Source organism: Oncorhynchus gorbuscha, linkage group LG05 (genome assembly GCF_021184085.1).
Source record: "Oncorhynchus gorbuscha isolate QuinsamMale2020 ecotype Even-year linkage group LG05, OgorEven_v1.0, whole genome shotgun sequence".
Lineage (NCBI taxonomy): Eukaryota > Metazoa > Chordata > Actinopteri > Salmoniformes > Salmonidae > Oncorhynchus > Oncorhynchus gorbuscha.
The window spans coordinates 3,141,307-3,155,711 of record NC_060177.1 but is presented as its reverse complement, the minus strand read 5'-3'; the positions used below and the strand labels follow the sequence as shown (position 1 = coordinate 3,155,711).

Sequence of the window (14,405 nt, the reverse complement as noted above, 5' to 3'; positions counted from 1 at the left end):
CCCTACGGCCCCCACCTCCCTACGGCCCCCACCTCCCCAACGGCCCCCACCTCCCCTACGGCCCCCACCTCCCTACGGCCCCCACCTCCCTACGGCCCCCACCTCCCCTACGGCCCCCACCTCCCCACGGCCCCAACGGCCCCCATGGCCCCCACCTCCCCTACGGCCCCAACGGCCCCCACCTCCCCAACGGCCCCCACCTCCCCTACGGCCCCAACGGCCCCCATGGCCCCCACCTCCCTACGGCCCCCACCTCCCCAACGGCCCCCACCTCCCCTACGGCCCCCACCTCCCTACGGCCCCCAACTCCCCTACGGCCCCCAACTCCCTACGGCCCCTACCTCCCCCATGGGCCCCATGGCCCCCACCTCCCCTACGGCCCCCACCTCCCCTACGGCCCCCACCTCCCCTACGGCCCCCACCTCCCCTACGGCCCCCACCTCCCCTACGGCCCCCACCTCCCTACGGCCCCCACCTCCCCAACGGCCCCCACCTCCCCTACGGCCCCCACCTCCCCAACGGCCCCCACCTCCCCTACGGCCCCCACCTCCCCAACGGCCCCCACCTCCCCTACGGCCCCAACGGCCCCCATGGCCCCCACCTCCCCTACGGCCCCCACCTCCCCTACGGCCCCCACCTCCCCTACGGCCCCCACCTCCCCTACGGCCCCCACCTCCCCTACGGCCCCAACGGCCCCCATGGCCCCCACCTCCCCTACGGCCCCCACCTCCCCTACGGCCCCCACCTCCCCTACGGCCCCCACCTCCCCAACGGCCCCCACCTCCCCTACGGCCCCCACCTCCCCAACGGCCCCCACCTCCCCAACGGCCCCCACCTCCCTACGGCCCCCACCTCCCCAACGGCCCCCACCTCCCCTACGGCCCCAACGGCCCCCATGGCCCCCACCTCCCCTACGGCCCCCACCTCCCCTACGGCCCCCACCTCCCCTACGGCCCCCACCTCCCCTACGGCCCCTACCTCCCCCATGGGCCCCATGGCCCCCACCTCCTCTACGGCCCCCACCTCCCCTACGGCCCCGACCTCCCCTACGGCCAGAGAGGGGGTCAGCGGTGAGGGGACAGCGTCGGACCGTACAGAAGGTAACGCTGCTCGTCTCCAGAGGCTAACACAACGTGTCTCTGAGCGTGTGTCTGAGTCTCACCGGTCAGTGTGTGAGGGCACTGCCCTATCAGTGGTTTCTGACCCTCAGACTGACAGAGAGGAGGTTTTAACTCAGTCACACAGTATAGTGGAGAGGGAAGAGTCTCTCAGTCACCCCCAGACTGACAGCGAGGAGGTTTTAACTCAGTCACACAGTATAGTGGAGAGGGAAGAGTCTCTCAGTCGGGAACACGGCATTGTTCACAGTGAGGAGACAGACAGAGTCCCGGAAGAGACAGGAACAGGGGAGGAGGTGGAGGAGAGGAGGGATAGGGGTTCAGAAACCAGGACAGAGACAGAGACAGAGAAGATGAGGGATAGGGGTTCAGAAACCAGGACAGAGACAGAGGAGAGGAGGGATAGGGGTTCAGAAACCAGGACAGAGAGAGAGGAGAGGAGGGATAGGGGTTCAGAAACCAGGACAGAGACAGAGGAGAGGATGGATAGGGGTTCAGAAACCAGGACAGAGAGGGAGGAGAGGAGGGATAGGGGTTCAGAAACCAGGACAGAGACAGAGACAGAGACAGAGACAGAGACAGAGGAGAGGAGTAGACATGTTGGCATCTTGCAGGTGGTTGACACCGGTGAGACAGACTCTCACCATGATGACCCTGAGGTCTCCACCGGCCAATCAGACACTCCCCAAGGAGAGGACCAGACACTGAACACTCTGACTGAGACTCTCATACACTTAGCCCCCACTCCCACTGCCCACCAAACACCAACGCACTACACACCTTCCACTGAATCAGAGACCGAGAGACCGGAGGACAAGGAGGAGGAGGAGGAGGAGGTGGAGCAAGAGGAAGAGAACCACTCAGATACTGAGCCCCAAGAGAAAGAAAAGACAGGTACATACATATCTCTCCCTCCTTCATCCCTCGTTCATCCCTAATCATCCACCATCCTCCCTTCATCCCTAATCATCCACCATCCTCCCTTCATCCCTAAATCATCCACCATCCTCCCTTCATCCCTAAATCATCCACCATCCTCCCTTCATCCCTAAATCATCCACCATCCTCCCTTCATCCCTAAATCATCCACCATCCTCCCTTCATCCCTCGTTCATCCCTAAATCATCCACCATCCTCCCTTCATCCCTAATCATCCACCATCCTCCCTTCATCCCTAAATCATCCACCATCCTCCCTTCATCCCTCGTTCATCCCTAAATCATCCACCATCCTCCCTTCATCCCTCGTTCTTCCCTAATTATCCACCATCCTCCCGTCATCCCTAAATCATCCACCATCCTCCCTTCATCCCTAAATCATCCACCATCCTCCCTTCATCCCTCGTTCTTCCCTAATCATCCACCATCCTCCCTTCATCCCTCGTTCTTCCCTAATCATCCACCATCCTCCCGTCATCCCTAATCATCCACCATCCTCCCTTCATCCCTAAATCATCCACCATCCTCCCTTCATCCCTAAATCATCCACCATCCTCCCTTCATCCCTAAATCATCCACCATCCTCCCTTCATCCCTAAATCATCCACCATCCTCCCTCCATCCCTCATTCATCCCTAAATCATCCACCATCCTCCCTTCATCCCTAAATCATCCACCATCCTCCCTTCATCCCTAAATCATCCACCATCCTCCCTTCATCCCTAAATCATCCACCATCATCCCTTCATTCCTAAATCATCCACCATCCTCCCTCCATCCCTCATTCATCCCTAAATCATCCACCATCCTCCCTCCATCCCTCATTCATCCCTAAATCATCCACCATCCTCCCTTCATCCCTAAATCATCCACCATCCTTCCGTCATCCCTAAATCATCCACCATCCTCCCTTCATCCCTAAATCATTCACCATCCTCCCTTCATCCCTAAATCATCCAACATCCTCCCTTCATCCCTCATTCATCCCTAAATCATCCAACATCCTCCCTTCATCCCTCATTCATCCCTAAATCATCCAACATCCTCCCTTCATCCCTCATTCATCCCTAAATCATCCAACATCCTCCCTTCATCCCTCGTTCTTCCCTAAATCATCCACCATCCTCCCTTCATCCCTCGTTCTTCCCTAAATCATCCACCATCCTCCCGTTCTGCACTGCTGCTTAACCCCCCTGCAAATACTTCTCCTGTTTAGCAGTCACTCCTGTTTAGCAGTCACTCCTGTTTAGTAGTCACTCCTGTTTAGTAGTCACCCCTGTTTAGCAGTCACTCCTGTTTAGTAGTCACTCCTGTTTAGCAGTCACTCCTGTTTAGCAGTCACCCCTGTTTAGCAGTCACTCCTGTTTAGCAGTCACTCCTGTTTAGCAGTCACTCCTGTTTAGCAGTCACTCCTGTTTAGCAGTCACTCCTGTTTAGCAGTCACTTCTGTTTAGCAGTCACTCCTGTTTAGCAGTCACTCCTGTTTAGCAGTCACTCCTGTTTAGCAGTCACTCCTGTTTAGCAGTCACTCCTGTTTAGCAGTCACTCCTGTTTAGCAGTCACTCCTGTTTAGCAGTCACTCCTGTTTAGCAGTCACTCCTGTTTAGCAGTCACTCCTGTTTAGCAGTCACTCCTGTTTAGCAGTCACTCCTGTTTAGCAGTCACTCCTGTTTAGCAGTCACTCCTGTTTAGCAGTCACTCCTGTTTAGCAGTCACTCCTGTTTAGCAGTCACTCCTGTTTAGCAGTCACTCCTGTTTAGCAGTCACCAATGACATGTTGGCCTGAGCAACTCCTCCTCCAACTCCTCTCCACCTCCTCCTCCAACTCCTCTCCACCTCCTCCTCCAACTCCTCTCCACCTCCTCCTCCAACTCCTCTCCACCTCCTCCTCCAACTCCTCTCCACCTCCTCCTCCAACTCCTCTCCACCTCCTCCTCCAACTCCTCCTTCTCCACCTTCCACCTGTTGTCCTTCTTGTAGTGGTTCTAGCCCTCCTCTATAAGCCTCGTGAGAGAGAGACAGAGAGAGACAGAGAGAGACAGAGAGAGACAGAGAGAGACAGGGGGAGACAGAGAGAGACAGAGAGAGACAGGGGGAGAGACAGACATAGAGAGAGAGAGAGAGAGAGAGAGAGAGAGAGAGAGAGAGAGAGAGAGAGAGAGACAGAGAGAGACAGGGGGAGAGAGAGAGACAGAGAGAGACAGAGAGAGACAGGGGGAGAGAGAGACATAGAGAGAGAGAGACAGAGAGAGAGAGAGACAGGGAGAGAGAGAGACAGGGAGAGAGGGGGAGTATTGGAGTCTTCTGAGTGTGTTTTCTAAGGTATCATAGCTTGTCCTGTGATGGATAGACTAGACTCCTGATCCCCGCTCTCTCTGCCGGAGGGTTATTCTGTGTCCCAAATGGCACCCTATTCACTATGTAGTGCACTAATTTAGACCAGAGGCAGAGCCCTAGTAGTGCACTACATAGGGAATAGGGTGCCATTTGGGATGTAGACCCAGAGACAGCTAGCTAGCGTCAGATAGCCTCATCCTCTAGCAGTCGTGTGTCATGGTGTAATGGAGAGACTGATCTGATCTCACTGTGGGAGACGATAGAGGTTTAGTGTGGTGTAATGGAGAGACTGATCTGATCTCACTGTGGGAGACGATAGAGGTTTAGTGTGTTGTAATGAAGAGACTGATCTGACTGTAGGAGAAGATATAGGTTTAGTGTGTTGTAATGAAGAGACTGATCTGATCTGACTGTAGGAGACGATAGAGGTTTAGTGTGTTGTAGTGAAGAGACTGATCTGACAGTAGGAGACGATAGAGGTTTAGTGTGTTGTAATGAAGAGACTGATCTGACTGTAGGAGACGATAGAGGTTTAGTGTGTTGTAATGAAGAGACTGATCTGACTGTAGGAGACGATAGAGGTTTAGTGTGTTGTAATGAAGAGACTGATCTGACTGTAGGAGACGATAGAGGTTTAGTGTGTTGTAATAAAGAGACTGATCTGATCTGACTGTAGGAGACGATAGAGGTTTAGTGTGTTGTAATGACGAGACTGATCTGACTGTAGGAGACGATAGAGGTTTAGTGTGTTGTAATGAAGAGACTGATCTGATCTCACTGTAGGAGACGATAGAGGTTTAGTGTGTTGTAATGAAGAGACTGATCTGACTGTAGGAGACGATAGAGGTTTAGTGTGTTGTAATGAAGAGACTGATCTGACTGTAGGAGACGATAGAGGTTTAGTGTGTTGTAATGAAGAGACTGATCTGACTGTAGGAGACGATAGAGGTTTAGTGTGTTGTAATGAAGAGACTGATCTGATCTGACTGTAGGAGACGATAGAGGTTTAGTGTGTTGTAATGAAGAGACTGATCTGACTGTAGGAGACGATAGAGGTTTAGTGTGTTGTAATGGAGAGACTGATCTGATCTGAAAGTAGGAGACGATAGAGGTTTAGTGTGTTGTAATGGAGAGACTGATCTGACTGTAGGAGACGATAGAGGTTTAGTGTGTTGTAATAAAGAGACTGATCTGATCTGACGGTAGGATACGATAGAGGTTTAGTGTGTTGTAATGAAGAGACTGATCTGACTGTAGGAGACGATAGAGGTTTAGTGTGTTGTAATGAAGAGACTGATCTGATCTGACGGTAGGAGACGATAGAGGTTTAGTGTGTTGTAATGAAGAGACTGATCTGACTGTAGGAGACGATAGAGGTTTAGTGTGTTGTAATGGAGAGACTGATCTGACTGTAGGAGACGATAGAGGTTTAGTGTGTTGTAATGAAGAGACTGATCTGATCTGACTGTAGGAGACGATAGAGGTTTAGTGTGTTGTAATGACGAGACTGATCTGACTGTAGGAGACGATAGAGGTTTAGTGTGTTGTAATGGAGAGACTGATCTGACTGTAGGAGACGATAGAGGTTTAGTGTGTTGTAATGAAGAGACTGATCTGATCTGACTGTAGGAGACGATAGAGGTTTAGTGTGTTGTAATGGAGAGACTGATCTGACTGTAGGAGACGATAGAGGTTTAGTGTGTTGTAATGGAGAGACTGATCTGACTGTAGGAGACGATAGAGGTTTAGTGTGTTGTAATGAAGAGACTGATCTGATCTGATCTGACGGTAGGATACGATAGAGGTTTAGTGTGTTGTAATGAAGAGACTGATCTGACTGTAGGAGATGATAGAGGTTTAGTGTGTTTTAATGAAGAGACTGATCTGACTGTAGGAGATGATAGAGGTTTAGTGTGTTGTAATGAAGAGACTGATCTGATCTGACGGTAGGATACGATAGAGGTTTAGTGTGCTGTAATGAAGAGACTGATCTGACTGTAGGAGACGATAGAGGTTTAGTGTGCTGTAATGAAGAGACTGATCTGACTGTAGGAGACGATAGAGGTTTAGTGTGTTGTAATGAAGAGACTGATCTGACTGTAGGAGACGATAGAGGTTTAGTGTGTTGTAATGAAGAGACTGATCTGACTGTAGGAGACGATAGAGGTTTAGTGTGGTGTAATGGAGAGACTGATCTGATCTCACTGTGGGAGACGATAGAGGTTTAGTGTGTTGTAATGAAGAGACTGATCTGACTGTAGGAGACTATAGAGGTTTAGTGTGTTGTAATGGAGAGACTGATCTGACTGTAGGAGACGATAGAGGTTTAGTGTGGTGTAATGAAGAGACTGATCTGTTCTGACTGCAGGAGACGATAGAGGTTTAGTGTGTTGTAATGGAGAGACTGATCTGACTGTAGGAGACTATAGAGGTTTAGTGTGTTGTAGTGAAGAGACTGATCTGACTGTAGGAGACGATAGAGGTTTAGTGTGTTGTAATGAAGAGACTGATCTGACTGTAGGAGACGATAGAGGTTTAGTGTGTTGTAATGAAGAGACTGATCTGATCTGACTGTAGGAGACGATAGAGGTTTAGTGTGTTGTAATGGAGAGACTGATCTGACTGTAGGAGACGATAGAGGTTTAGTGTGTTGTAATGGAGAGACTGATCTGACTGTAGGAGACGATAGAGGTTTAGTGTGTTGTAATGGAGAGACTGATCTGACTGTAGGAGACGATAGAGGTTTAGTGTGGTGTAATGAAGAGACTGATCTGACTGTAGGAGACGATAGAGGTTTAGTGTGTTGTAATGGAGAGACTGATCTGACTGTAGGAGACGATAGAGGTTTAGTGTGTTGTAATGAAGAGACTGATCTGACTGTAGGAGACGATAGAGGTTTAGTGTGTTGTAATGAAGAGACTGATCTGACTGTAGGAGACGATAGAGGTTTAGTGTGTTGTAGTGAAGAGACTGATCTGATCTCACTGTGGGAGACGATAGAGGTTTAGTGTGTTGTAATGGAGAGACTGATCTGACTGTAGGAGACGATAGAGGTTTAGTGTGTTGTAATGGAGAGACTGATCTGATCTCACTATAAAGGTTTATAAAGGTTTAGTTGAACTGTTTAGTGATTTATAGATGTTTATAAAGGTTTAGTGATGTATATATATTTATAAAGGTTTAGTGATTTATATATATTTCTAAAGGTTTAGTGATTTCTAAATGTTTATAAAGGTTTAGTGATTTATATATATTTCTAAAGGTTTAGTGATGTATATATATTTCTAAAGGTTTAGTGATTTATATATATTTATAAAGGTTTAGTGATGTATATATATTTATAAAGTGTGTATGACTTGTATCAAGGTTGTGTTCCATGCCAGTCAGTCAGTGACTAGTTGTGTATCTGTCTCTTTCTCCATCCAGGCCCCATTCAGCCAGAGGAACCTGTGTTAAAATACTGTTCCGTGGACAAGCCATCCACTGAAACTAACCACAGAGACCCAGAACTACAACAGACCCCAGCAGTGATGTTCCCAGCCCAGTTAACCCAGTCCCCAGCCCAGTTAACCCAGTCCCCAGCCCAGCTAACCAGGTCCTACTCCCAGTCCAGCCAGTGCTCCCAGTCTTCAGTCTTTCCTAAGTCCCAGACACTGACAGAGGCCCACAACATCAATGCTGCTGTCCTCAGTTCTGGGGTGCTCTGTCTGCCTGGTGAGTAGAACAGCCCACATCTCTGGAAACACACAAGATGTTATATGTCCAACCAGGCTGGTTTGAGGAGGTAACGGTGATTCTGTCTGATCTGAGACCAGTTACTACCACGGTGATTCTGTCTTGATGTGACTAGCTGGTAAAACACGATCTGATCTGAGACCAGTTACTACCACAGTGATTCTGTCTTGATGTGACTAACTGTGTCACTGTTAAAACACGACCTGATTTGAGACCAGTTATTACCACAGTGATTATGTCTTGCTGTGACTAACTGTGTTACTGTTAAAACACGATCTGGTCTGAGACCAGTTTCTACCACGTGCTAGACATCCTGTTTGTGTGTTTGTCTCAGGAACAAGAGATAGGGGAGGTCGAGCCCTGGTGACCGTGACCACGAGGAACACCGGCTGGTTGAACCCAAGCTGTGACTGTGGAGAACTGGTCAGAATCCTGGTCTACTACTACACAATGCTCAGGTACTGTTACACACACAGACAGACAGACAGACAGACAGACAGACAGACAGACAGACAGACAGACAGACAGACAGACAGACAGACAGACAGACAGACAGACAGACAGACAGACAGACAGACAGACAGACAGACAGACAGACAGACAGACAGACAGACAGACAGACAGACAGACAGACAGACAGACAGGTTAGGGGTGTAAGACTCCAACTCAGGCCCTCATGTTCCACCGTCCTACTGGTTTTTACTTTCTCCCTGACACTACGGTTCTGATAGCTCCTGACACTACGGTTCTGATAGCTCCTGACACTACGGTTCTGATAGCTCCTGACACTACGGTTCTGATATCTCCTGACACTACGGTTCTGATAGCTCCTGACACTACGGTTCTGATAGCTCCTGACACTATGGTTCTGATAGCTCCTGACACTACGGTTCTGATATCTCCTGACACTACGGTTCTGACACTACGGTTCTGATATCTCCTGACACTACGGTTCTGATATCTCCTGACACTACGGTTCTGATAGCTCCTGACACTACGGTTCTGATAGCTCCTGACACTACGGTTCTGACACTACGGTTCTGATATCTCCTGACACTACGGTTCTGATATCTCCTGACACTACGGTTCTGACACTATGGTTCTGATAGCTCCTGACACTACGGTTCTGATATCTCCTGACACTACGGTTCTGATAGCTCCTGACACTACGGTTCTGATAGCTCCTGACACTACGGTTCTGACACTACGGTTCTGATATCTCCTGACACTACGGTTCTGACACTACGGTTCTGATATCTCCTGACACTACGGTTCTGATATCTCCTGACACTACGGTTCTGATAGCTCCTGACACTACGGTTCTGATATCTCCTGACACTACGGTTCTGATAGCTCCTGACACTACGGTTCTGACACTACGGTTCTGATATCTCCTGACACTACGGTTCTGATAGCTCCTGACACTACGGTTCTGATATCTCCTGACACTACGGTTCTGATAGCTCCTGACACTACGGTTCTGATATCTCCTGACACTACAGTTCTGATAGTTCCTGACACTACGGTTCTGATAGCTCCTGACACTACGGTTCTGATAGCTTCTGACACTACGGTTCTGACACTACGGTTCTGATATCTCCTGACACTACGGTTCTGATAGCTCCTGACACTACGGTTCTGATATCTCCTGACACTACGGTTCTGACACTACGGTTCTGATAGCTCCTGACACTACGGTTCTGACACTATGGTTCTGACACTACGGTTCTGATAGCTCCTGACACTACGGTTCTGATAGCTTCTGACACTACGGTTCTGACACTACGGTTCTGATATCTCCTGACACTACGGTTCTGATAGCTCCTGACACTACGGTTCTGATAGCTCCTGACACTACGGTTCTGACACTACGGTTCTGATAGCTCCTGACACTACGGTTCTGATAGCTCCTGACACTACGGTTCTGACACTACGGTTCTGATAGCTCCTGACACTACGGTTCTGATAGCTCCTGACACTACGGTTCTGATAGCTTCTGACACTACGGTTCTGACACTACGGTTCTGATATCTCCTGACACTACGGTTCTGACACTACGGTTCTGATAGCTCCTGACACTACGGTTCTGACACTACGGTTCTGACACTATGGTTCTGACACTACGGTTCTGATAGCTCCTGACACTACGGTTCTGATAGCTCCTGACACTACGGTTCTGACACTACGGTTCTGACACTACGGTTCTGATAGCTCCTGACACTACGGTTCTGATATCTCCTGACACTACGGTTCTGATATCTCCTGACACTACGGTTCTGATAGCTCCTGACACTACGGTTCTGACACTACGGTTCTGACACTACGGTTCTGACACTACGGTTCTGATAGCTCCTGACACTACGGTTCTGATAGCTCCTGACACTACGGTTCTGATAGCTCCTGACACTACGGTTCTGATAGCTCCTGACACTACGGTTCTGATATCTCCTGACACTACGGTTCTGATAGCTCCAGACACTACGGTTCTGATAGCTCCTGACACTACGGTTCTGATAGCTGCTGACACTACGGTTCTGACACTACGGTTCTGATAGCTGCTGACACTACGGTTCTGACACTACGGTTCTGATAGCTCCTGACACTACGGTTCTGATAGCTCCTGACACTACGGTTCTGATAGCTTGAACAGTGCTGAAGAGCTTACTGTTGTGGCCTGAGTCTCTGTCTCTGATGTCATATCCTGTGTTACAGGAAGGAGGTGCGTTCCCTAGGGTTGACAGTCGTGGTGGACTCTCGGCGGTGCTCCCCTGTCCCCGCTCTGTTCAGCGCCTTCAACATACTTCAGGTAAGACACGGTCAAACAGGAAACCAGGGGACAGTGTTTACTGACACGGTCAAACAGGAAACCAGGGAACAGTGTTTACAGACACGGTCAAACAGGAAACCAGGGGACAGTGTTTACTGACACGGTCAAACAGGAAACCAGGAGACAGTGTTTACTGACACGGTCAAACAGGAAACAGTGTTTACAGACACGGTCAAACAGGAAACCAGGGAACAGTGTTTACTGACACGGTCAAACAGGAAACCAGGGAACAGTGTTTACTGACACGGTCAAACAGGAAACCAGGGAACAGTGTTTACTGACACGGTCAAACAGGAAACAGTGTTTACAGACACGGTCAAACAGGAAACCAGGGAACAGTGTTTCCTGACACGGTCAAACAGGAAACCAGGGAACAGTGTTTACTGACACGGTCAAACAGGAAACAGTGTTTACAGACACGGTCAAACAGGAAACAGTGTTTACTGACACGGTCAAACAGGAAACCAGGGAACAGTGTTTACTGACACGGTCAAACAGGAAACAGTGTTTACTGACACGGTCAAACAGGAAACAGTGTTTACAGACACGGTCAAACAGGAAACAGTGTTTACTGACACGGTCAAACAAGAAACCAGGGAACAGTGTTTCCTGACACGGTCAAACAGGAAACCAGGGAACAGTGTTTACTGACACGGTCAAACAGGAAACCAGGGAACAGTGTTTACTGACACGGTCAAACAGGAAACCAGGAAACAGTGTTTACTGACACTGTCAAACAGGAAACCAGGGAACAGTGTTTACTGACCCGGTCAAACAGGAAACAGTGTTTACAGACACGGTCAAACAGGAAACCAGGGAACAGTGTTTACTGACACGGTCAAACAGGAAACCAGGGAACAGTGTTTACAGACACGGTCAAACAGGAAACAGTGTTTACAGACACGGTCAAAAAGGAAACCAGGGAACAGTGTTTCCTGACACGGTCAAACAGGAAACCAGGGGACAGTGTTTACTGACACGGTCAAACAGGAAACCAGGAGACAGTGTTTACTGACACGGTCAAACAGGAAACAGTGTTTACAGACACGGTCAAACAGGAAACAGTGTTTACTGACACGGGCAAACAGGAAACCAGGGAACAGGTTCTGGTGAAAGGAACAACTCAGAGGACTACTACTACTACTTACTACTGTAAGTCTCTGGATAAGAGAGTCTGTTAAATGACTCTCTACTGTAAGTCTCTGGATCAGAGAGTCTGTTAAATGACTCTCTACTGTAAGTCTCTCTGGATCAGAGTCTGTTAAATGACTCTCTACTGTAAGCCTCTCTGGATCAGAGAGTCTGTTAAATGACTCACTACTGTAAGTCTCTGGATAAGAGAGTCTGTTAAATGACTCACTACTGTAAGTCTCTGGATAAGAGAGTCTGTTAAATGACTCTCTACTGTAAGTCTCTGGATCAGAGAGTCTGTTAAATGACTCTCTACTGTAAGTCTCTGGATCAGAGAGTCTGTTAAATTACTCACTACTGTAAATCTCTCTGGATCAGAGAGTCTGTTAAATGACTCTCTACTGTAAGTCTCTCGGGATCAGAGAGTCTGTTAAATGACTCTCTACTGTAAGTATCTCTGGATCAGAGAGTCTGGTAAATGTAGAAACAGCTCGTTGTGGTCATGGAGTCTGTTTGTAATCAGGATGCCTTTGTCCTCCAAACGTTCCACTTGGTGGTTGTCTAGTGGCCACCCTGCAGCCTCCACTCCGTCTCCATTTCAGTAGGAATAGACTGTGAGAGGACTTCATTACTGCCATGCAGTTCTGTGTATAATCACTCTGCTCTGTTCAAGTTGTCTCTTGAAGCTACGGTGGTGTCAGACACCGGGACACAACAACACTGTTAGCTTCAGTCATTCTCTCTACAATGTCATTTAGAGAACCTTTGAGTGCTCCGTCTGTCTGATGTTGTGAGGGTTCTAGAACTGAGTGCTCTGTCTATATGATATTGTGAGGGTTCTAGAACATGGTGAGTGCTCCATCTGTCTGTCTGATGTTGTGAGGGTTCTAGAACATGGTGAGTGCTCCATCTGTCTGTATGATATTGTGAGGGTTCTAGAACATGGTGAGTGCTCCATCTGTCTGTCTGATGTTGTGAGGGTTCTAGAACATGGTGAGTGCTCCGTCTGTCTGTCTGGTGTTGTGAGGGTTCTAGAACATGGTGAGTGCTCCATCTGTCTGTCTGGTGTTGTTGGGGTTCTAGAACATGGTGAGTGCTCCGTCTGTCTGTCTGGTGTTGTGAGGGTTCTAGAACATGGTGAGTGCTCCGTCTGTCTGTCTGGTGTTGTGAGGGTTCTAGAACATGGTGAGTGCTCCGTCTGTCTGTCTGGTGTTGTGAGGGTTCTAGAACATGGTGAGTGCTCCGTCTGTCTGTCTGGTGTTGTGAGGGTTCTAGAACATGGTGAGTGCTCCGTCTGTCTGTCTGGTGTTGTGAGGGTTCTAGAACATGGTGAGTGCTCCGTCTGTCTGTCTGGTGTTGTGAGGGTTCTAGAACATGGTGAGTGCTCCGTCTGTCTGTCTGTCTGGTGTTGTGAGGGTTCTAGAACATGGTGAGTGCTCAGTCTGTCTGTCTGTCTGGTGTTGTGAGGGTTCTAGAACATGGTGAGTGCTCCGTCTGTCTGTCTGGTGTTGTGAGGGTTCTAGAACATGGTGAGTGCTCCGTCTGTCTGGTGTTGTGAGGGTTCTAGAACATGGTGAGTGCTCAGTCTGTCTGTCTGTCTGGTGTTGTGAGGGTTCTAGAACATGGTGAGTGCTCAGTCTGTCTGTCTGTCTGGTGTTGTGAGGGTTCTAGAACATGGTGAGTGCTCCGTCTGTCTGTCTGGTGTTGTGAGGGTTCTAGAACATGGTGAGTGCTCCGTCTGTCTGTCTGGTGTTGTGAGGGTTCTAGAACATGGTGAGTGCTCCGTCTGTCTGTCTGGTGTTGTGAGGGTTCTAGAACATGGTGAGTGCTCCGTCTGTCTGTCTGGTGTTGTGAGGGTTCTAGAACATGGTGAGTGCTCCGTCTGTCTGTCTGGTGTTGTGAGGGTTCTAGAACATGGTGAGTGCTCAGTCTGTCTGTCTGTCTGGTGTTGTGAGGGTTCTAGAACATGGTGAGTGCTCAGTCTGTCTGTCTGTCTGGTGTTGTGAGGGTTCTAGAACACATGTGTCCTTCCCTCCATTCCAGGTCACTGCTAACAATGACAGTTGAGCAGGGTTATCACCCTCAGCCACAGAGGTCCGTCCCTTAATGAAGCCCCTCACCAGACCTCCTGGTCCCACAGGAATAGCCCCCCCCAACACACAATGTCTCCACATAGCATCATCTTATTACTGGGTCGAAGGGCCTAACACCTTGGCTGTGTCCCACATGGCACACTATTCCCTTCATAGTGCTCTACTTTAGACCATTACTGGCCCTATCCTGGCCTGGCCACAGTCTCTGGCTTTGATACATTGCTCA

General features: G+C 49.3%; 1 protein-coding gene across 1 annotated transcript; it reads left to right on the top strand.

The window, feature by feature from the left end:
* Window positions 1–1,587: 1,587 nt before the first annotated feature.
* On the top strand, window positions 1,588–14,153 carry LOC124035368 (uncharacterized protein KIAA1755-like). The gene is made up of 5 exons (XM_046348829.1): window positions 1,588–2,012; window positions 7,820–8,107; window positions 8,463–8,586; window positions 10,841–10,934; window positions 14,130–14,153. Exons 1-5 carry the CDS (start codon window positions 1,601–1,603, stop codon window positions 14,151–14,153), a joined length of 942 nt encoding a protein of 313 aa, XP_046204785.1. The 5' UTR covers window positions 1,588–1,600.
* Window positions 14,154–14,405: the final 252 nt, after the last annotated feature.